General features: G+C 43.5%; 1 protein-coding gene across 1 annotated transcript; it reads left to right on the top strand.

The window, feature by feature from the left end:
• The first annotated feature begins 1,021 nt into the window (after positions 1-1,021).
• wnt6b (wingless-type MMTV integration site family, member 6b) lies at positions 1,022-22,926 on the top strand. Its single transcript, XM_026145476.1, has 4 exons — positions 1,022-1,802; positions 11,155-11,375; positions 19,996-20,291; positions 21,409-22,926. Exons 1-4 carry the CDS (start codon positions 1,723-1,725, stop codon positions 21,868-21,870), a joined length of 1,059 nt encoding a protein of 352 aa, XP_026001261.1. The 5' UTR covers positions 1,022-1,722; the 3' UTR covers positions 21,871-22,926.
• Positions 22,927-23,986: the final 1,060 nt, after the last annotated feature.

Below are 23,986 nucleotides of genomic sequence, written 5' to 3'. Positions count from 1 at the left end.
TTATAGATGAATACTAAATTCTAGCAAAGCGTAAATGCAGTTTCTGGGCTTTTGCATTTGGACCTGTAATCATTAAAACATTTAATATCAAAGCAAAACCGCATCTGTACATCACTTGCACATCAGCACAGTTTTAGCAGTTTAAACGGCTTCAAATGTGGGTGATGAGTCCCTCTAAGATTACATTTTCAGCAGTGTTCGCACACTGAGACTGTGTGGAAAATCATATAAAATTACTTCTGATGAATTTGAACGTTCATTCTGTTTTTATTCCTTTTTTAGAAGAAAAAATCACGTCAGATTGAAATTTTGAGGAAAATGAGGAATAAATTCCACAAAGGACGGTGTGCAATATAAACGCAAATGAAATGCACTGATGTGTTCTGATGTGTGTTGTAGTCGAAGCTTTACAGCACTTGCAAAGTTTCCACTATTTTTGCCCCTTTGAGCCAGACTCGTTTGCAGACTGCGGTCGTAACATTATGAGTAAAATATGAATTTGGGTTATTGTTACAATCCAACGCGCAGCTGCTTGAGTAGCGTCCGTGGTGGCATTGAGAGTGTGGGTTATGGTCTGTGGAAGGACAGAGGTACGTGTCAGGTTGATTTAGTCCGTGTTTAACTTGTGACTGATTGCATCACTGCAGTGGAACAAAGTCAGGTGTGAGGGCAGCACAGTGGTGTTGAATTTCAATGGATATGCCCTTGGCCAGATAGGTGATCACACATGCAAGTACCTACAAATATACACAATATTAAAAATAACTTCCAACGTGCGACATGTGTTTCGTTTTTAAAGTCTTTGCTTTAAACGATTCTTAAATATGAAAGTGTGAATTTAACGCGTATAACCTTTTGGCACAAGCATCAAAGCAGTGCCATCGCACCTGTGCTGACGTCACCCCGTGATCCCCTCAGCTCTGATTTCGGGTGACCGTAAACACTGCGGGCTCGTGTCAGCCCCCCTCTGTGCGCGTGCGCGTTTCCTCCTAAAACTAATTGCAGTTTCGTTCTCTCTCCTTTCTGAGTGACAGAGGATTTCGCTTCGCCCCGAGCGACGTCACGCTAAGGTGGGAGAGCATTTTTGCTGCCTTCATCATCCAAAGAGCCCACACTGACAGCCGTCGCGGCAGAGACGCCTCTACCTGCAGCCGGTGAGCACCGAGAATTACCGAAACTTCATCCGGGCGTCATTTGAGGGCGAGCAGAGTGGGGCCAGCGGGGCTCCGCGCCTGAAGACGTGAACTGTTAGACATGTGTAAGCGCTCCTCTTCCTCTCTGACTCTGATATGACAGTTTTTTTTTTGTTTTTGTTTTAAGTAAAATGAGTCAGAGCCGAAGATCCTCACGAGTGGAGCTTTTTCACGCGCTGTTTCGCAGTCAGATAAGACTTGAGTGTTTTCGGGATTCGTCCTCGGTCCGCCCTGGAAGCATGTAACGTGCTGCGACAGATGGGGCAAAACGACAATGCAGAGGTTAACCACACCTTTGAAAGCGGACATCTCTCCAGTAGCCTCTTGACCAACTTTGTTGCGCATTAAGATGCGCACGGCCGACGAGCAGTTGAATTTTTGCGCTCTTCTTGACAGTCTGTAAGCGCGCCTGCACCGACTCCAGCCGCAGACAGCAAGCAGGGACTTCCTATGTATTTAAGAAATAACTCGGTGCTGGCTGAGATCGTCACTCGAAACTTTGGTGGGGAGTCTCTTTGAGGATTTCAACATGACGGCTCGTCTCTCGCGGATCCAGCTGGCTCTGTTCTTTATCTCGCTTTGTCCGGTCAATATCATCGGACTGTGGTGGTGAGTTTGCATTTACTACCACGTGTTTTTCGCTGTCTGTCTCCCGTCAACCCAAAGCTTCGTGTGATTTCTGCGTAATCGCGGTTTTTCTATTTATTTGAAATCTAAATAAACACACATATATATATAAATATATATGCGCAGTAGCATAACATTAATAAGTGATTAATGATTAGCACATTTCCCAGCAAACTACCCGAATCCAAGAATGCTCAAGAACAATCTAAGGTGCTCCCAGAGTGAGAGACTAAACCTGAAGAGAAGACAGGGAGGTGAGGGAGGTGTGTGCATTTCATTGTCTGCAGCGATAGAGAGGACAGGGAGATCGGTGGATGTGGTGTTGATGGTGTGTGTGGTATGTGTGTGTGTGTGTCTGTGAGTGAGAGTTCAGAGGGAGGAATGTCAGGTGGCCCTCTGGGCTCAGTGGATATGTCATCATAAAAAAATCCCTATAGGCTCAGCTCCACAAGGTGTGTGACAGTTGGACAGACAGACAGAGAGACAGACAGCAGATCAGCTGATAAAATATTTTCTCTTGGTGAGGGTCTGTCTTACTGTTTCAATAGGAATCAAACTCTCTCTCCGTCTCTCTCTCTCACACACACACACTTTTGTAGTGTTTGAATGTGCAGCTTTGTGATTTTTTTCCACTTGAATCCTCCCACTGTTCATTCACAGCCCAGTCAAGGTCAGTGTGGGATGTAGTGTCATGGAAGCTGTGTGAGTTTATGTCCTTGCATGACTGGTAGATAGAGCTCCTCCACTTTGCCATTTTTCCATCTTACTGTAGAAAAATAGGTTTGTGGAGGTAATCTGTGACGATAGTTTGAATTAACTCGAGTTCTCTTTGTTAATAAAACATAAGAGTCTCTGCTTGTCTATCCACAGGCTGCACTGTATCTGTTACAGATTGTGAAAGTGAGCAAAAATAAGGGGGAGAAGAGAGAATGGGTTCAAGTGTTACTGGTATTTTACATCCAGTACAAGGTGTTTTTCTTTTTACTATAATAACTAATGTGTTAAACAGTAATTTGACATCAGCTCACGCCATTAATGCAGGTTAATAACAATAATGCGTATACATCTTCATTACCACCACATCACAGTTTTCCTTTACCAGACTTTAATATAAGAGACAGAGGTCCTTTTTTAGGCCAAGTGTTGCTGTTGGGCCAAAACACAGTGTTTATTATTTAGCCAGCAAAGTGAATGCCAGCCAGAAAAGTGCTGATCTTTTGCTGAGCTGTGCTGGTACCCAGCTGTGGAAGGAAAGAGAGAAAAACAATGTCCGTACAGGGTCAGCAGTCTGTTTCGTCGCCGTGAATTCATCGCTTTATTTGGGCTAAATCTGCTCATCTCAATGCAAATCAGTAAGCGAAAGATTCCTGACACAGAGCTGTGCTGTTATCTGTGATGTTGATGTCACTGTTCGGCTGGCAGTGTGGGACATTTGTTTTAAATAAGACTGCAGAAGAAGAGAATCAGTGCGAAGAAATCAGCTACTTCCTTTTTATCCCCACTGACATACGCTGTCATCTTCTCTCACTCGCTCTCTAGCTCACTTACACACTTGCTCACACACATAAATGAGTGGGCATATATGCACCAGCACATACACAGAAACGCACACAGTGTGGCCAACTGTGGAGCAGTGAAACCACACCTGTGGATTGCTCTCCTGTCTGCCAGGACAATGATTCTCTCTGTTGAAAGATGCTGTTCATACCATCGTACGTCTCTCTTTCTCGGTCTCCTTCTGAATGTCTCTGTCTCCTTATGTCTTTTGCCGTACTTGTCTTTTGAAGGAAAATGCCTATCACGCAGATAGGTTGTTGATGAAGGAAAAGCGAGAGCTGCAGTGAGAGACGAAGAGTGAGCGAGATGAAATGCTGGGAGATAGCTGTCCTTTCAGTGCCTCTGCTGATTAAAGCGCTCTAATCATTTGGCCTGAGAGCAGAGAGCAAAGCTCAGAGACTCAGACACCAGTCAGGAATGTCTTTGCTCTCTTATGCTAGTTTTGACTGCAGTGCTGAGCAGGGCCAGCTTTGTTGTGCGCCACAGTCCTGAATCGGCGGACGGCCTGCGCAGAGCGTGCCACAGGTGCACACACACACACGCATACTGCATGTGTGTGTGTCAGCGCTGCATGCACTCCAAGATATACAGACACACTTATTCAGTCACACATTATGGTGACTATATATATATGTATACGCGCTCATATGCACGCAAACAAACACACACTCGCACAAAATGTATAGTGAGCACTGCCATCATCAGCACGAGAGAGTTTCATTATAACAGATCTTATCTTGTCCTGGGCTGAAAGCTAAACGTGTAATCAGCACCAGGCAGATGGGGTAAGATAAACATTAAATGACGATGTGGGTTTGGCTTTATGTGCAACAGAGAACTGACATCAAATTGTTTATGTGTGTGTTAGTGTGTTTCAGCATATATTTTGGTAGACATTCAGGCCAGCGGTATATTATAATGTCAGAAGAATGCAGAGCAGAGGAGAACGACTGTCTAAGAAATGTCTAAATATCCAAGAATCGAGGAAGAGGAGCGAATTAAGCCTCGGTGGCACATGTTAGGACCTCCTTAAAAAACAGGTAGAATACCTTTGAAGATGAAGAACTCATTACGCGCCATCGCTTCCTTGGTTAATGCTCAAATCAGGCAAACAACACCTCCAAAGACAAAAATGAAGAAAGACTACCTTCACAGACAGATTCGTCCGACATAATTAACCAAGCTGAGCACTTTTAGTGCCTAAACAAACATCTAAATAAAAACTCAAAAAGAAAAGAGTAAGACTAGTAGTCCAAGATGGGACACAGACGCAGGTTTCCTGGGTAACAGTCCGGGAAATGACAATACCCCATCTGAATGTGGACTATTTTATCTGCGAACATTCTTGTGTGTGATCTGCGCAACTATGATGATTTAATCAGGTGATACCTGCACACAAAGCCACATGTGCAGGAGTGATACCAACTAATACCGTGCTGATGTTAGCAGGCGCTGTTATTTACTTTGATGCCTTTCACATTTAGGTGTCGGATAAGAACGCGGGTTCGATTCCCGTCAGCCTGTTCTTAAAAACCGCTTGTGCAAACCCTTCGAAACCTTTTACAGACGTTTAATCTGCTGCCTGCATTTCAATCAAATGGTAGAAGTATGTGCCGAGGCTGTTTCTCTCATCTTAAACTTTGAGACGTGAATAACTGATCTGATCTAAAAATCTGAATCTGAAATGGCAGAAACATCTTCACACATTGGCTTAGTTTATAGACAGATGTCACTATGGCAACCACAGCTTGGTGGTGCACGTTATTCTTAAAAGGAAAGAGAAAGTTTAGTTGCTCTAAAGCTTTATTTTATGTGTCATCACGCCTGCGACACACAAACAGGATCTGCCTTCCATGTTCCACGAGTGCTGTTGAGCTCTTTCATGCAGTCATGTGAATATGTCCATATTTTGACTCAGAAATGTATCTGTTAATTGTCACTGGGTGTGCCACGGTTGTTAAACCAGAATAATGTTTTTCTCGTGACATTAGCGCGGCGTTGTTGGTTTCCTGCTGGTCACATTTAATTGCCTTTGCTTCCATTATGAGTGCTGAAACTTTTTATGGCAGCAAATGTCACCGTTTCAGGCTCGTTTCACGGCAGCGTGTCAGCAGGATCGAGCGTGTTTGAAAGCGATCGACACGTTCAGGCTGAGAGGACCGAGAAACAGCGAAGCCGAGAACCAGGAGCTCGTTTTGAAATTTAGTTTGGGAACAGCATGTTTGAATTTGCACACATTTACATCACATGTGAACGGTTTCCTTTTTGTTTTCTAACGAAGCCCAGCATCTTGTTTCCATTTTCACACTCCTGCCGACCCTTTCCCTTTGTCTCGTTTGCTCCGGCGTCTCAGACTAGCGCTTGTCGTGACTGTATTCATCTGCAGCATACTTGAGGGATTAAGGGGGATGAAATTCACTCATTCATGGGTGGAGTGGAAAAAAGAGAAAGGCCCACAGCTCCACGGTGGCGTGAGATCTTTAATGAGATATGAGGTCTCTATGAGTGCCAGTGTTGAATCCCTTTGTGACCTAAAAATAATATGGTTATTATATAATTATTGCCATTGTGAAAAACTATCAGTCCAAGACCTTTGATCATGCCTGACACCTATTTTTTAATAAAGAGTACAAAGAAAGAATCTGCAGACAAACTGTAGATGTTTAGCTCATGATTGGAGCAGCTGAATATTTGTCATAGCAGTGATCGTTTTCCTATCAGTGCCTTTGATTCGAGTACTTGTGATTCTCAGCCTTGTTTTATCTCCGTCTGCCGCGTTCCTCTGCCTGTGCCCGGCTCTTTATCTTCAAGAAGAACTGTTCATGCGAGACAGTGTTTCCTCAAAGCTGCTGATACGATCAATGACTGAACTTCCCTCTCAGTGTTTTGCACTGGGTTATCTGCTCAGGAGCTGTATCATAAATGACTGACTGAAGAACAGTGGCACTTTGCATGAAGAGGATCTGATTACTTGCCCGGCTTTGAAGTTCCTACTTGGACGTGTATGCAAGCTTTTATCTGTGTCTGCACTGTAAGTGCACCTGCGTGGATCATCAGCATTTTTCGTGACATTACAAACATTTTTTCCCTGCTTTTTTTTTTGCACCTGAAATCCGCACTTTTTGGATCCACGGTAAAGCGAGTCCAGAGTCTCCCCTTCCTCACACTGATGCACACTATAATGTTTCAGTCTCCAAACAAGGGCAAGAATGCCGGGCACTTACAGCACGTTGATCCCATCATTGAATTAATGCACCCCATTTTTGGGTATATCTGCAGCAATGTGCTCTTCCACCTGAGTTCACCTCACTTCCATCATTCCCACTCTCCTCGTGCCCTTTGTCTAAACTTCTGAGTCTGATGAACCCACGTTACCCAACCGATGTGCAGCCAAAATTCAGGCATGATTTCTTCCTACTGTGTCCCAGCGTTGCACGATCGTGCTTTGATGTATCCATTTATGTCGATATCGCTCCTAATTGTTAAAACTTGCAAAAGCTCTGAGTTTAATTAAGTTTACTTTGTAATGACTCTCTATTTAGGTCATGCCGGGGCTTGTTTCTGCTCGTCGAGAGCTAGCTAATTATTATAATTATATTAAGGTATACCATAACAATTGTTATGCAGCTGAAGACGGCACTGTGTTGCGTGTCACAACCTTAAAGGGGAACTTTATCTCTCATGTCCAGCTCCGTTTGGGAGCTTTGCTGTCAAAATAATCCATATTTATCTCACACTGGGCTTTCGTGCTGCCACTCAGTGTTCATTTGCTCTCTATAAAAAGCTGTTCGCTCCCATTTAAGGCCAGCCTCTCTCGAAGGCAAATTTCTTCTGATTGGCTGCCTCTGGCAAACAGAAGGTTCACAGCCAGAGCTGTTTGCCTGAGATGCCCATGGTGACGTATCTCTTTGATAAATGGATGCATAAGCAGAAAAATGTCAAACGGACCATTTAGAGAGCAGTCAAAGCCCGAGCTCACAGGTGTTAAAGCCACACACACACATATATGTAGCCTCCTGACTACTTTTTTTGTCAAATTTGTCGCATGTTTTGAATCTTTAAATAAATGTTTATATTAAGCAAAAAGAAGAAGAGCAAACACAGTTTTTATTAAGGGAAAGAACCTGTCCAAACCTACCCGCTCTGTGTGAAACAGTAGTTGCTTCCTAATCTTAATAAATGCTTTTGCCTTGTCAGCAAAATCTCCAGCTGTTTGTGATGTGCTGGTGATGAGTCTTTCTGTTGTGGAGGAGCTTTGTCCCACTCTGCTTTACTGAATAGTTTTAATTCAGACACATTGGAGGCTTTTCCAGCACGAGCGCCTGTTTAAGGTCAACTAAGTCTGATTTAAGTCCACACTTTGAAAACCTTCATTTTGGACTTGCTGCAATAGTCCGCTTAACCTTCATGTCATGAACTGATGGTTGGACATTCTCCTTCAGGATTTTCTGGTAGAGAGCAGAATTCATGTGGTCCAGGTCCTGAAGCAGCAAAGGAGCCTCAAACCATCACACAACCACCACCGTGTTCGACTGTAATCCTGGGAAGTTTCAGCACAGTTCCAAGTTGTCTCCATGTGTGAACGTTGGCTCTCACTGTGATTCGCTGGAGTCCCAAAGGCTTAGACTTTGCATTACTTACTTGCTGTTATTTGTGATCTTTTGGCCCCCTTCATTTTGTTGGACAGCCTCGATTTAAGTGATTTTTTTTGCAACAGATCTGGCAATAACCAGGTCTCTGTGACATTGATCTCAGTTTTTAAAAAAACGTGGTTAATCAAAGAAAACTCAGGATTCAACCTGCGGAGATGATACTGGACAGATGGGACAGTGTGCTCGCCTTCGACAGCCGGGAATAATGGGGCTTTTTCACTGTATGTATACTGTACAAGTATAAATACAAATACAAAGCAGATTGCCTCGTGGGAATAAGCCGCTTATCTGTGTAGGTCCGCTGTGAGCAGCAGCACAAAGAGAGAACAAAAGACAAGATGCTTTCTTAAACCAGGGGTGTAATTTTCAGGAAAGTTAGGGGGGTTATGACCCCCCAATAATCAAACCCAACCAGCCAATAAAATGATGAATTATCTTGCATTATTTCTTTACTCATTTCAGGTATTACCAGCAAAATAGTTGCATGTTTAATCATCTGGGAATTTACCGAGATTTATTTATTTATTTAGACAGAGATCTTGACCCCCCCCCCCCGATGCTCAGCACAAAGTTACGCTGATGTCTTAAATGCTATGTTCATCCCGAGAGCAAAACTCTGAATGCATCACAGAAGGTGTGAAGTGAAAAACCTGTGTTGTGCCCTTTTGAACAGGGAGACAAGGAAATAACATGATTGCATTTCATAAAGTCAGCATGTGCATGGAGTAGTGTCAGGTGGAGTAATATGTAGTAGTGAACAAGGGATCCTGGTGCCAAATTGATCCTTTAATAGTTTCCTTTTTAGCCTCTCTGGCTCTCTCTCCCGATATCTATCTATATATTTGTTTGTGAGGCTCCAGCTGTCTGTGGATTTTTCGAATGCCGTGGACAGAAGTCGGAATAAAACTCGAGTGCATTCACTAGTTTTACGGGTCTCCCATTATAAAAGCCACCCTGGTTTTTGCGAGCTGCTGACAGAGCGGGCCGCGTGCACGTGATGAGCCCTCTTGCAGACATACGCACCAACGAGCGTCTTGCCTTTCTCACAGCCCAGACAGACTGCAAAGACGTACACCTGCATGCATAGACATAAATGTGACATTTATCTCTTCCTCGCTCTCTCACACATGCTCCCCGGTGGCAGTGGGTAGATAATAAGTGGTTTTTGGGAGGGAGTGTATGTTGCTAAGTATTTTACCTGTACCTGGTAATTAACACCTACACACTGTCTGTATGTTTCAATTATCTGTGGGATCACCACACAAACACTCATTGTAGCCTCACAGCTACACTGTTTACACAGAACACCTGTAATGAAAATACAGCATTGTTTCCATAGCAGTGTTTTCAACACACAGAAGTAACCACAGAAGAAATGGAAGAGTGGGTGTCCCACAGTTGTGTGTGGAGATGCCAGTGCACTTTCAGCATATAACATGACATTCGGCTTTTTCCCATTGTGCTCTCTGTATAATGGATGATTATTCGGGATTAGGTGCTTTACAAATGTGTTCTTCTGCTATTGTAACATAACAAAGTCCCGGTGGTACCATATTAAAGGTTAAATGGCCTGTGTTTGTATAGTGCCTTACTAGTCCCTAAGGACCCCAAAGCGCTTTACATATCCAGTCATCCACACATTCACACACTGGTGATGGCAGCTACATTGTAACCACAGCCATCCTGGGGCGCACTGACAGAGGCGAGGCTGCCGGACACTGGCGCCACCGGGCCCTCTGACCACCACCAGTAGGCAACGGGTGAAGTGTCTTGCCCAAGGACACAACGACCGAGACTGTCCAAGCCGGGGCTCGAACCGGCAACCTTCCGATTACAAGACGAACTCCCAACTCTTGAGCCACGATCGCCTCTTTCAGCAAAGAGGCTAACACGAGCTTTCTTATGTGTGAAAGATACTTAATTCTGTCGTCCGCTGACATGTTGGCCTGCCATCTAAATTATTATATCAGTCTAAAAATAGACAAAAACATGCAGGAACGACCGCAGGAGCCTGTGCTGGGTATCAGACCGCCAGCGGAGAGAATTGGCGAGTGTTTGTTCTGCTTCTTAAAGCAAACTCTCAAGGCAGAAGAATGATATCAGGAGGTGCTATTAACAGGAACGAGGCTGAATGAAAACTATGGGTTGGCCTTTTCCTCGCCCTCGCTTTCTCCTTCCCTCCCTATTTAATTGTAAAACCTCAACTTATGAATCACATCTGCTGGCATCCAGGGACAAAAAGCATGAAAAGATGCAGAGCAGACATGGAGTAGGTGTTCTACATAGGATAAACTGGCAGCAGGCAGAGATGAGAAAAGCAAAGAGTGGAAATAAAGTCCTCTCATGAAGTCACTTTCCCTGTAGTGACACTGAAGTGTCCACAAATGCTGGCAGTGATTCCACGTGGCAGAGCCAATTCCCCCTTTCCCATTAAGAGTTAGAATAAACTATTTATCTGTGTTATATACACTAATCTGTCAAAGCTGCTCAGGACGATCACAGTTGTATTCATCAAATGCAAGAAATATGTATATACATATTAATGTTTTAAATATTTAAACTTCATGAAGCGAGCTTGATTTATTTTCCCTCACATTTAAACATTTTTTCTTCTTCTTTTCTGTAATATAATATGTGCAGATTCCCTGAAGGAGCGCTGCTTTGAGGACTCTGTGTGGTTTAAGCAGCAAAGCTCTTAACGTCTCTAAAATCTACAGAGAGGCTGTATCGTTAGGAAATCTAGAAAGACTGCCGTCTGCTTTACCAAAATCAACTTAAGCAGCATCAAAATCAACTGTAAAAAGCCGTCCAACTACATGACTTCCAACTTTTTGAGGACCGCACAGTTCCTCCGAGCGCAGTCCAATAACAGAATCTAAACTTGCCAATCTGACATCAGAGTCAGGATTCCTCTGGGAAACTATGCTGTTGTCTCCCACATGCTGATTCAAGAAGCACATTGTCACATGGCTGAGATGTGGTGGGTAGAGGAGCCAAAGAAAAACCTTCTTCGACTGATGATTGCAGAGTTTCCCGAGTGACAAGATAAGCCGTGTGAACTCTCTGTTGTCATAACGCTGCTTAGAAACCATTCTTCTTCTTCTTGTCTAACATTGTTCAAACAGGGCGGTGGGCAGTCCACTGGTCATGGACCCCAACAGCATTTGCAGGAAGGCAAAGCGCCTGGCGGGGAAACAGGCTGAGCTGTGCCAGACTCAGCCCGAGATCATCAACGAGGTGGCCAAAGGAGCCAGGCTGGGCGTCCGGGAGTGCCAGTACCAGTTCAGGTACCGCAGGTGGAACTGCACCAGCCACCACAAATACTTTGGGAAAATACTTCAACAAGGTGAGTGACTTCGTCTGCCTCTTCTTAGTAAAATGCATGCAGTCTTGAAGGAATAGTTGGAAGTAGTACTGCGAGTTAAATAAGAAGATTTAAATCATTCTCATGTCTACCTGGCGCTACAAGCCAAAATTCAATTTGAAGCTGTCGTGTCTTCGCGGGGTTACGATTATAGCCGCTGTCCTTGCATCAAGTTGAGGTCAGAAGCCTGCCTGATGGCACTCGAACAAACAAGGGCAGCTGTTGTATGTCTGAGGAGACGTATTCACACTTGACTGACTCTCCTCTTCATCAGATTGGGCATGCCTGAAATGATCAGCTAAGAATGCCCTTTCTCTTAACATCTTTCCTAAGATCTCCTAACATCTTCCTCCAACTCTTTGAAGTCTGTAATATAACTGACGCAGGGTCACTGCTGGGTCTTCTGCAATTACTGTGTTGGTTTTTTCTCTTGTCTGATTAGATTCATAGAGAGTTTCTTGTCTCTCCGTTGACTTGCATTACAGAGGACCTTTATCTTTGTGTTTAGTTAACAAACAAGGCACACGTATTATTAATTTACAGCAAAGGAAACACAACGTGCCAAACATTTCATTAAACTCATTTCTGCCTCAGTGGGGGAAGATGTGCAAAATGAAGTTTGGCTCTGATGTGTCATAATTCTAGATAGTAACATACTAGAACTGCACGATTGCCATTAAAATCCAATAAGTTTCCCTTTTGGAGCACTTTTGATTTCATGTGGCCTGACAGTAAGAAGTGCGTCCCATCTAAATGAAGGTAAACACAATAAGTTTTTGCATCAGGAGGCATTTTTGTTCCTTTCAGCTGAGACAAAATCAAAATAACTAACATATTACGCGGCTGAGAGATTTCAAATACCCATTAGATGTGTCAGATATGTTTACTCACCCCTACAATCAACACAGAAGACCTGCGAAACTGAAGTTTATGGAGAAGTTTATGTTTCTTTTAACTTTAATAACTTATAATTATAGATGCAATAATGCTCTCAATGCCTTCTCTTGTTAAGCTCTACAGCTCAATAACAGTGTGACATCAGAAAAGCCATTTTTCTGTAATGAAGGTGGACCAAAGACTGATTTTGTTTTCCATATATGAATTTATGACACCAGTCTTGTTGGACAGAGAAAGAAAGGAGAAAAAGAGAGAAGGAGAGAGGAAGGGAGAGAAGAGGGAAAAGGGCAAGAATCTACCAGTAGGAGACAGACTAGCAATTAATCATGAATTCCTGGCTGTCTATAAGGGAGGCCAAAGTGCTCCGCTGCTTTAAAGCCTTTGTCCACAATTACCTGGATCTGCTCTTAATGGCTGTTTATCATAGACTAGTAGCACTACATGTCAAAATAAAAGTGCCTTCATATTTAATGTTCTCTGGCTGTAAGTGGTTTGCTTAACCTCATTGACCTCTACAGTTCTGCAACAACACACTCTTACAGAGACACTTTCATGACAGTTTTTATTTGCAGAAAAACGAAGGCTGCGTTTTGCACGATTTCTGTCAGGTCACGTGCGACAGCAGCACAGCTACGCCGTGCGTAGGTTTGAAAAGGGAAGCTGCCTCGACTCCTTTGATTGCTCGTCTCATTTTGTGTCACTCTCTGCTGCTGTGTTTGTGGCAGCCAACTCATCGATTCACCGCAGGCATCGTGTTTCTATTTGCTTTATTCGCTTATTTTTGCTACTTTTGTTTTACCTACGGTTACTCCAGCAGCCGACTCGCTGGGCACTGTTCAGTACTGTGAGTTTTCTCCCAATCCTAATGATTCTTACCAATCACGTTTCATCCATCTGTGTGCTTTTTCACGTGTACAGTGGAAAGGTGTTTTACTGACTGAGTTAAACAGGCTTCGAATCCTGTTTAGCAAACAGCCTAAGAGCAGTTTAAAGACCTGCGTGATGGCATTTGTGTATTTCTTGCTGTGTTTGTGAAAAGGATTTATCTTGAGCTGCATCGCTGCTGTACGTCAACACGACTCTCTGAGGAAACAAGGAACGACTGTAGCTGCAGTCGGTGGAATAAGAGCTTTGAATTATTTTGTATTAATAACTGTGCAGCACATGCGCGTGTGTGTGTGTGTGTGTGTGCATATAATGATGAAAACTATTACTCAGTTCGTCTCGGTGTATGGAAAGAAAACGCATATACAAGGATCCATGGTGCAAATGTTTAGTTTTTGATTTGCGTCAAGACAGCAGATGGAAGAGAAACGCTGAAGGTGAAAACTTAGTGTGTGTGTGTGTTTGTGTGTTTATATAACAGGGGTTTTAGCGGATTTCACAACATTACTGAAACACTGCCATTTCAAAACTTTAGTGCGAGACGTCTGAATGAGTGAACACGTTGACACAAGGGCCAACGTGTCCTCACTCCCGTCTCATCACAGACTGAAGCTCGGTCAAGAACTGTGTATTTTAATAAATTGGCCACCTTTTTTGTATCACGTGCAGGGCGCTCTGATTAATTTCATTACAAGTCAGTCAACATGGGAAATCGGCATCATACGATCACAGGCAGATGTGCTCTGCGGGGTCTCAGGTCCCTGTGAAGGAAAAGCTTTTTGCAGATGGGAAAAGGTTGCCTTGCAGCATGCTGTTAATGCTGTGAAACGCTGAATTTTAACTCAGAACACCTGTTGCAAAACCTAACCAGAAGGCTTTTAGTGTCTAAATTTAGACAGGACTAGAAGACGGGCCTGTTTTCTGGTTTGGAAGACAAGTGAACACAACATTTACTACCTCACCTCCCTGCGTACGTTAAATGTAAATGTTTGTTTGCTGCTTGGGTACAAAAACCATCTTTTAACACAACAAGAGGCACGTTGTCTTAAAAAAGACGGAAAGAAATTGTGTCCTGGCATCGTCAGCAGTTCTTGACGTGGGCTTTGAGAAACCTGTGGGTGCATGAGATAAACCCTGCCAAAAACAAACAAACTGGGAAAGTACCACAGACTGGTTCACAAGTTGTGTCTAGATCTTTGCCCATTTTAAGGCTTGGAGATTAAACTGGATTTAGTTTGAGTTATTTTTATAGAAATTGTGAGGTATCGGCTCCTGTAATTGTGGGGAATCGCTCTGCATTTCCCCACAGTATGGACATGGACTGTGGACTGCTGCTAACGCTCAGCTTCACAGGGTTTGTACAGAATACAGACAAAGGAAGCACAACAAACACTGTCTGTGGGAAAAAAGGGATTCTGGAGCAGCACTGAGCAATGGTAGGACTGGTAAAATGTGTTAAAATGAGAGTCGTTGCCAAATTTGAGCACGTGATAGTTGACAGTGTGGATGTGTCCCAGTGGCTCATTTTGCATGTGCATCAGATTGTTTTCTTCTTGGGCCATAAACATCTTACATACACTTATCTCCCAAACAAAGACTTCTGCTTTCTTGACATCAGTCTTTATTATCCTCTCTGTGTTCGAAAACATACAGACCATGGAGCCAGCATGGCTCCCAGTGCGAGCCAGCCCCCATACAGTGATGCTGTAATCACATAGGAGATATTCCAAATTGTGTGTGCAGAGTTGTGTGTGAAATTCTGTCCTGTGTTACGAACCAAGGCCTCTTGCTTTGGGGCTTCACGTTAATTAAGCCGATCGTCAATCATGTCAAAAACGTTGAGACCTTCTCACTAATGATGCTCTCAGGCTGACTCACAGATATGATTCAGATTCTGTGCTGATTGATTGACACACGGGTTTCAGGATGTTTTATTTTCCTGTCAGTGTTTTTAACATTAATGAGCCTTTAAACTGACACTGTGTGCATGGGCGTGGATATTAAGACACGCTGTGGAAGAGAGCCAGAGATTAATAATAACTAATGATTCAATGCAGAGAGGTGAGTGAAGAGGAAACACCCAGTGCCTCATGGGAATCCCCCAGCAGCCTACACCTATCACAGTGTAGCTAAGGGAGGATTCAGGGTCACCTGATCCAGCTCTAACTATACGCTTTAGCAAAAAGGAAAGTTTGAAGTCTTAAAAGTAGAGATAGTGTCTGTCTCCTGGATCCAGGATGGGATCTGGTTCCACAGAAGAGAGGCCTGAAACGAGCATGTAGCCTTCTGACCTCCTGTGAGAGTGAGAACTGCTGAAGTCCAGCCCCAACATACAACCCGTCTCTTCTGATATGTGTTTGGATTTATAGATACAGTTAATTTCCACACAGCATATGTGATTATATCAGGAGTTCCCCACCTCTCCTCAAACTGTCCCATCTGGGTGTTCCTTGTTTTTAAAAAGTATGAATCACTTCATGGGTAAATTCTGACAGAGATTTTCTTTTATGAGCAAGTTTTGATCTTACATTTTGAAACTCACTCGATATGACCACAGTTCACCTAAACAAACGTTTTCCTATAGCGTGGATCCTCTGTGCCGTAATCCTTTTTAAGCTTTGCTTGACGTCCCTGATCACGTTTAGACGATGACCTCTAAAAGATGAAAAAGCGATTAAAATAATATGTTGTAGATCCTGCAGAAGGACTTTTTTGAAATCGAAGCAGACGTAGACAGGCCCAGACACCCAGCGTGGCAGGGAATTTGTTTGGAATTCATGTCTGCGAGGAAAATGTGAAACAGGGTGCCTCAAATCATCAAATTTTTGATAGCTTCTTTCCTCCTCTCCCTTCGTTTTCTCCCTCTTCTTTAAGCCTTCTGCTTTCCCCCCTCGTGTATGCTGTCGGCCCATTTTTACAGAGAGGATATTTTTGCCTTGTGCTAGTTGATGCCCTCAAAACTGAAATGTGTGAAAAACATGTCAAACAACACTTTTCATGTTCAGTTTTTGCCGTGGAGATTTCCTCTGCTCAGCGTCGTGCTTTGCAAGCACAGTTGGTGACATCTGGATGGCCTCTCGGCTTGTTTGGACACAGCACGTGTTGCTATCACCATATTGTACTAATGATTTAAGTGCTGCTGTTTCACACATGTGTTTCTAAATAGTTGGAGGGATGCTTTGGAGATGACACATTTTAATTTGAGTACGTTTGCAGTTATAACCTTCTGCCGAATGGTAGGAACAAAAAGGTGTGGTCTGCTTAAGTTGTAACACACACACACACACACACACACACACACACACACACACACACACACACACACACATAAACAGACTGGGTGGCGTGCGACAAAACCTGCACACCCCAGCGAGCCTTGATATCAATACCAGCTGTAAGACACCCAGAGATGTCTCCAGTGCAGGCACACTCGTAAAGGTTTGTGTGTGAAAAATATTGTTTTATGCAGTTTGAAGCATTTAACATTTCACAATAGTCTGCTCGTCTTCTGTGTCGTGAAGAGCTGCTGTGTAAAATGTTGGAACCAGCTCAGTAAATCTGAGGATTAGATATGTGAGACGGGACATGCAGCATTTGTACCAGAGTGTGTGTGTGTGTGTGTTACCATTCCTAATGAATCCCATTCAGTGAATCATGCGATATAGAGCTGGCAGTGTTGATAGTGGTGACTGCACAGCCGCTGCCTTCCAGCTCCTAGAAATAAAAATGCTTTTGCTTCATGTAAACTCAGCACACAGTGGTTAAAATAAGATTTTTCCCTCAAACCTGTGAAACTGTTGTGTTTTATTCTCTTCAGAGGTTATTTTTAGATGTTTTTTCGTTTAGTTTATCCTCAGCAGGCCTTACACTATTTAAAACACATCTTCCTACAAATTGTTATCATATTTTTTTATCCCTGCACACTTAACAACCTCACACACATGTGTGCAGTCCTGTGATAAACTAAGAACACCTTACTGCCTCCATAAGAATTGAGAAGGTAAGTACAGCCAGGTGCTTCTAATTAAATGTAAATTTGATTAACTCTTGATGATCAGCAAGTGTGGCCACCTCTGTACATCTGGAGCATTCGTACGTGTGTGTCCCAACAACGTCACAGTCTGTCACAGAACTGCAGAAAACCAAGAGCTACAGCTGAGAGGTTCTACAGGCTTTATTTAGCATGTTTAATGTTAAAGTTCATGACAGCACTCTTAGGAAAAATGAAAAAGTATGGCTTGCATGGGAGGATAGTCAGAAGAAAGCGTCTTCTCTCTAAAATGAACATGGCAGCACGGTGCAGGATTGCAAAACTGCATCTGAACAAACGACAAGACTTCGCCAGATAATGCACAGCACCACATCTGGCAAAAAACTCATACTCAGTATTTGCAAGGTGCTCGGGCACTGGGCACACTGGGCATACTGGTACTCGGGACCTCGACCTGATGGAAATGCTGTGATGAAATCCTTCAGAGAGCTGTGCATAAACAAATGTCTGCAAACAGCTTAAAGAGACTAATGTGGTTCCACAACTTACTGAGTCATGCACGACTGCACAGAGTGGAAGCTTTGATGTTTTCACACAACAGTACAGCAGTATCTTTTGTCTGTCTTATTCTAAACCTGAAGAAAGTTTCTTATCATTCTTGTGCTTCTTATACTTATGTTCAGGTCAGAGGGCAACACTGTTGTTTTTGGCGATGCAGCTCGTGAGGTCTAAATAAACCTCTTTGCTCAAGCAGCAGGTGCTCAGTTGTGGTTTAGTCCCCATCAGCTAGCATTTGTTAACATACTAAAATAGTAAATATCACATACACACGCGTGTCGTTATTAACTTATGATAATATTACTTGCTAACGTGTTAAACTGTAAATGTTTGGTTTTGTTCTTCTATCCTGAAGATCGACATTCAGAAGGCCAATCATTCAAGCCCTGTATGGGCTTTGGCTGCACAGCACATGGTAGCAGCATCAGTGTGTTGTTATTGCTCGCCATAAAAAAAAAGGGCAAACACACAAATCTTTTTTTATTCCAGTTTGTTCTGCAACAAACGTTCAATTTAAAGTAAGAATAAGAGCAGTGTTCACGTGCATTAGCTCTCAGCAATTTTTTATAGCTGCTCTTTTTCTGTCAGGTGATGGACAATAGCTGCTCTAACCCCGGATAAAGACACGCTGATCTGTGGGTGGCAGAAATGCTGAAGCACCCGCGGGGAGACAGACGATCGATTTGCAGTTGTAGTTGAGCACGGCTTTAACCAGCAGCGTTAAGCCATGCACTCGAAATAAACCAGCAGCTGTGGCGTGTGAGAGCTTGTGTGTACGATTATGTTGGCCTGAGAGAGAAATAGCCGTCCTCAGCACCACAAAGCCAGCGACGCTTCAGTTGTCGTAATCGAGCAGGACTGAGAGAGAAGCGCTCTTATCCTGTTCCCTGGGGCTGAGATATCGACTGATGGGATGCAGAGACAGATGTGGAGGGATGCTTGTTGTTTTATTGTCCTGCAGCTGACTGTGGAGCGATACTGACCACTTAATGAAAAATATGTGTCCAAATGTTGTGAATCCCAACTTTGGACAGTTGGACTTAAAAACTAAACTCATCCCACCAGAAGAGCTTCATGCACATATTTTACATGTATGTAAGGCTTTTGAAGTCTCAGTTGTTGCAAGTCTGTCAGCTGAGGTTTGAGCAACAATCAGAATCAAAGAAGTTGGACACCAGGTTTCCAGTCAGGTTTGTGGAGCCAGATGAAGTTTTATGACATCCAGCATTTTCCATGAGAGACATAAGATTTGAGATTTTGTTACGACCCATCAGCAAAATCAGCTCTGTATTTACGGAGCATCACCCATATATGAACACTCGGTATTCAGAGGTCACCAACTTTCAGCAGAGTCAGTCGCTACAGACCTCCAAACTTCGCGTGGCCTTCAGATTAACTCGAGAACGGTGAAGCTTCGTGGAACGGGCTCACAAGCTTCATCCAAACCTTACAATGCAAAGGGTCATATGCTGTGGTGGAAAGCACGCCACCACTGGACTCCAGAGGAGCAGAGACATGTTCTCTGGAGTGACAAATCAGCATCTGGCAGAGTGTGGGTTTGGTGATTGCCAGGAGAACAGTACTTGTCTGACTGCCCTGTGTTTGGTGGGGGGGTGTTTGGTGTTCCCAACTTTGTGGGAACACCAGTGCACAAAGTCCATAAAGACATGAATGCATTTCTGGAAGGACGGTCAAAAATTCCCATTAACACACTCCTAAATTGTGGAAAGCCTTCCCAGAAAAGCTGACGCTGTTATAGCTGCAAAGGGTGGGCCGACATCACATTAAACCCTGTGGATTAAGAATGTGATGTCGCTCAGCTTCATATGCGTGTGAAGGCAGACGAGAGAATACTTTTGGCAGTGTAGTGTGTATGAGATCGAAACGGCACAGAGAATTGTCCCCTGGGGAAGATCTCGCGAAACGGGGACTGGAGATGAGGAGAACTGTCCCATTGCAGTAGAAAATGATCAGGCAGGAGCTGTAATGCTTGATGCCAAGGTTCTATAAGGACATCGATGTCGCCTGTATTAAATCTAAAACTCACATCCAGAAGATTTAGAATAGAAAATGTGTATGGCGTATATTTATACAATCCTGTATTTTACATGTTTGCAGTGGGGCTGTATAAGTTGTCATTACTATGAATTCCTTCAAACTCTGGTAAAAGTCATCAGATATCTGTGGAATTACTCTTTGTGAGCACTTTTGTAATGCTGCATGCAGACTCAGTAACCGAACCCCCTCTTTTGCTTGTACCTGTTCCTGTAGATATCCGGGAGACAGCTTTTGTTTATGCCATCACAGCCGCCGGTGTGACCCACTCTGTGACGCAGGCCTGCAGTATGGGAGACCTCCTGCAGTGCGGCTGTGAGGCCACCAGGAACAGACCGCCTCCGAAGCCGTCCTCCTCTGGGGACGGGGTCAAGTGGGAGTGGGGGGGCTGCGGAGATGATGTGGAGTTTGGTTATGAAAAGTCAAAGCAGTTTATGGATGCCAAGAGGAGGAAAGGCAAGAGTGACATCAGGACGCTCGTCGACCTGCACAATAACGAAGCTGGCAGACTGGTAAGCAGTTTCACAAAGTTTCTGTATCCTGTTCAAATGTAGTAAGAATGCATGTTTCACCTGCTGATAAAGTTCGACAAAGGTGTCGGTTGTCCATTGGAATGCTTCTTTCCATTCCACTAACATGCGAAAAGAGAAAGCCGCGGCCTCCAGCCATATTTGTGTCGTGCCGTAAGCTGATATTCTAACAAGAATCGGGTTTCTGAAACAAAAAAAACAAGAACGTGCCCGGCGCTTTGTTTTTGAGCCTCGGAGGCAGCCTTTCTACTGCCACTGTAGAAGTTAAAAGTTCCTCTGTGTTGTGAATTACCACCATGATGGTCTTACCGCGCTACTGGAAGATGAAGGAGCAAGTTTAGTTTGGTGTTTGTTTATAAGAAGAACACTGGCAAATCTTCAGGATCGCATTTCCTTGTGCGCCGTTGTCGCTGTTTGAGTTCGTTGCAGAATTGTTAAAAGATGCACAAGCAACACCGAATTATAAAGTTCACTTTAGTTGGGGTCAGCGGCAGGTAGAGAGGAAGAGAGGAGGGTTTTTGGGATGCAGTCCAATTGTAGCATTAGTGAACAAACTGTTTGAACATAGGAAGAAACTTGCACACAAATTCCCAGAGGTTGAGAAATAAGCGTGCTGCGATGCGCCCAAATGTCTGTTTATGTGCATGAATGCATGTCTACTTTTATACACATTTGTGTGTGTGTGTGTGTGTGTGTGTGTGTGTGATGGGTTAATTATGTGCATTATAAGTGAATGATCTGTTGTCAAGGCTTGTTAGATGTAGGAAGGCCAGAGGCAACGTGGAGGGAGAGGGGGGCTGGGGAGTTAAATTCCTTCTGAATAGCGTCTGCTTTTATCTTACCTATCTATCAGTGTGTGTGTGTGTGTGTGTGTGTGTGTGTGTGTGTGTGTGTGTGTGTGATCCAGGGCCTTTGTCTGTCATATATCATGAAAACACAATAATAAATTCTTCTTAGGCGAATTAGTCATTTGTCATAAGCAGCTCGGCTTCACTTCAGGGTACAAGTTAACTGTTTTTGTCCTTCTTTCTGCTTGATAAACCCTCTCCTCTCTTTTTCACCTGTCTGCCCTCTTTCACCTCCCTTTTCCCCCCTTTAGGCAGTAAAGCTCTACATGAGGACTGAGTGCAAATGCCACGGACTGTCAGGCTCGTGCACGCTGCGCACGTGCTGGAAAAAGATGCCGCATTTCCGTGAAGTGGGCGACCGCCTGCTGGAGCGATTCAACGGCGCCTCGAAGGTGATGGGCGGCAATGACGGGAAGACCCTGATCCCTGTGGGCCAGAACATCAAACCTCCGGACAAGCAGGATCTGATCTACTCGGACGAGTCTCCGGATTTCTGCCTCGCAAATCGAAAAACAGGTTCGCTGGGAACAAAGGGGCGTATATGCAACAGCACGGCCATGGACATTAGCGGCTGTGATTTGTTGTGCTGCGAGCGAGGCTTCCGGGAGGAGACGGTGGTGTTTGAGGAGAACTGCTTATGCCGTTTCCACTGGTGTTGTGTCGTCCAGTGCAAAAAGTGCATGGTTCGAAAAGAGCTTAGTCTCTGTCACTGACGAACTAAAGTTTAAAGTAGTCAAATTACTTTGTTAATTACAACTACTTTTGTTACTTTTTGAAGTTCTTGCTTTAGTTTGGATAGCGTGAAAGATGCAGAGGATCTCGAGTTTATGGTTATCAAGCTCAGTCAGAAGTTGAAACAATGGAAACAATGGAAACAATGGAAACAATGGAAACAATGCCATATCCTCCTTCCACCTGCAGTTCAACAACATTGCTTAATAGGAGACGTTGCTTTTATTCCACGATATTCTGCAGGGTAGTAAGAAGATTAAGGACCTCACTATGGCCCATATTCCATTCCAGTGCTCATAGACGTACTGTTATCTAACGGTGTAATGCTCATAGACTTGACATAAAAGATGGACGTAGCCTCTGGATCTAAAGAGTGAAGTAAATGCAAAAGTGCCTTAAACCTGCTTTAATTCCAAAACCCAGCAGGGAGCAACTCCCCAATACGTAATGACTTTATAGCCTCGGTTGCTGTTTTCAAGTCTTCTTCAACCAGTTTGTAAACGATGGGCTCATTTCAGGTAAAACTGACAGTAAAGCAGGACGTGGCAAATCACCCCCATATGAACATGCCAATGGGGATGGTTTTGGTGGCTACACCCATCTTTCATATATATTCCGTCTTAACAAGTGTAATCATATTCTTGAGTTTGCATTTACCAAAAACTGTGTCTCAGTTATTGTAACTGCAGCGAATCAACATAGTGAGAAAACAAAACGATGCTGGTCTTGACCTGTTGTTCTGCTACTACATGAAAAATGTAAAAAAGGGAAACTGTAAACCGTTGTTATAGTTGCAAAGATGCTGTTAACACCATGCTTTGCAGGTGCGGACTTGGCTTGCCAGCAGAGACTCTTATTTATATAAAGATATGATGACTACTTGCTTCCGTCTGTCTCTCAGAAGCACTTTGGATGCAGCAGCTGCCGCGGACGTCCTCATCAGCTTGGCAATCAAACCTGCAGTCGGCTGTTTCTCCTGAACCAAAATAGAAACCTTTTTTTTTCATGACATTTTTTTGTTATCAAAAAAATGTATATGATGCATTTTGTTTATATATTATGATATACAGGGCTAATAATAATAATAATAATGATGCACTATGGATGTTAGCTTTTATTTGATACTGTAAGTGCCTGTGTGCGTGCGTGTGTGTGAGAGAAGGTGTGCATTATTGTGTTTGTGTAGGTTGGCCAGTTATCACCATATCCTTCAGTGTATATATCTTGTTGCTGTCTGTTAAACTGCAGTATGCTGCTTACTGAAAGCACACCACTCCTGGACAGTCTGTCTCTGAGCGACACAGACGAGGTCTTTTTTTGTTGCTTTGTTCCTCTTCAGCAGAAATACCCATAAACTTATTGTATCATCTAATTTACACTTTTGTATATCTGGCAGTGCACAGCAAGTATACTGAACTATAACACAACATTGCTTCAGTTTGTGCTGTTCAGGTTTTTGTGTTTGCGCGAGGTTTCATGTAGGTACGCATTTATAATTTAGAGTCAGCTGGTTTTAGCGGCGCACCGTGGCTCACATCTGGATGCTTCCTCGTCACTTTTATCGTCTGCTGTGTGACAGACTTTTATAACCTAACCGATGGTTATTCTGTAAGTCCATTTTGTAGTTGATGTTAACCACTTAAGGTCATGATAACAGCTGTCACAGCAGTCCTTAGTGTTTTTGTGTGAACGGAGCCAGAGCACGGCAGTGATGAGGAGGCTGCATCTTATCACTAGTGGTGTTTTTTGAGAATTTCCCCCTTCTTCAGCTTTTTAACACTTTCCAATCAGGTTTGGTGGGAACGCAAATCTTTAAAAACATTTCAGCGATGTCACTGTAACATAATTCAGCCCGTCTTTAACCAGCAAAGCTTCTTCGTTCATTGGTCATTTATTTAAATGAGTTTTGTCCGATATTGCTTTTTATTTCCATCTGCTCCTCGTCTTTGTATTCAGGAGAAATGGTTGCATACTTGGATGTTACACTGCAGCTTCATTAAACATAAATGCCTAAAGAGATTCAAGTGGCTCGTGACTGACATCGAAGACACCGTTCAAAACCAGATACATTATCATTCCTTTTGATAATTAAGTTAC

This window comes from Astatotilapia calliptera, chromosome 16, assembly GCF_900246225.1.
Source record: "Astatotilapia calliptera chromosome 16, fAstCal1.2, whole genome shotgun sequence".
In the NCBI taxonomy this organism is placed as follows: domain Eukaryota; kingdom Metazoa; phylum Chordata; class Actinopteri; order Cichliformes; family Cichlidae; genus Astatotilapia; species Astatotilapia calliptera.
Note: the sequence above shows the minus strand (reverse complement) of the source record. Positions and strands in the feature narration are given on the sequence as shown.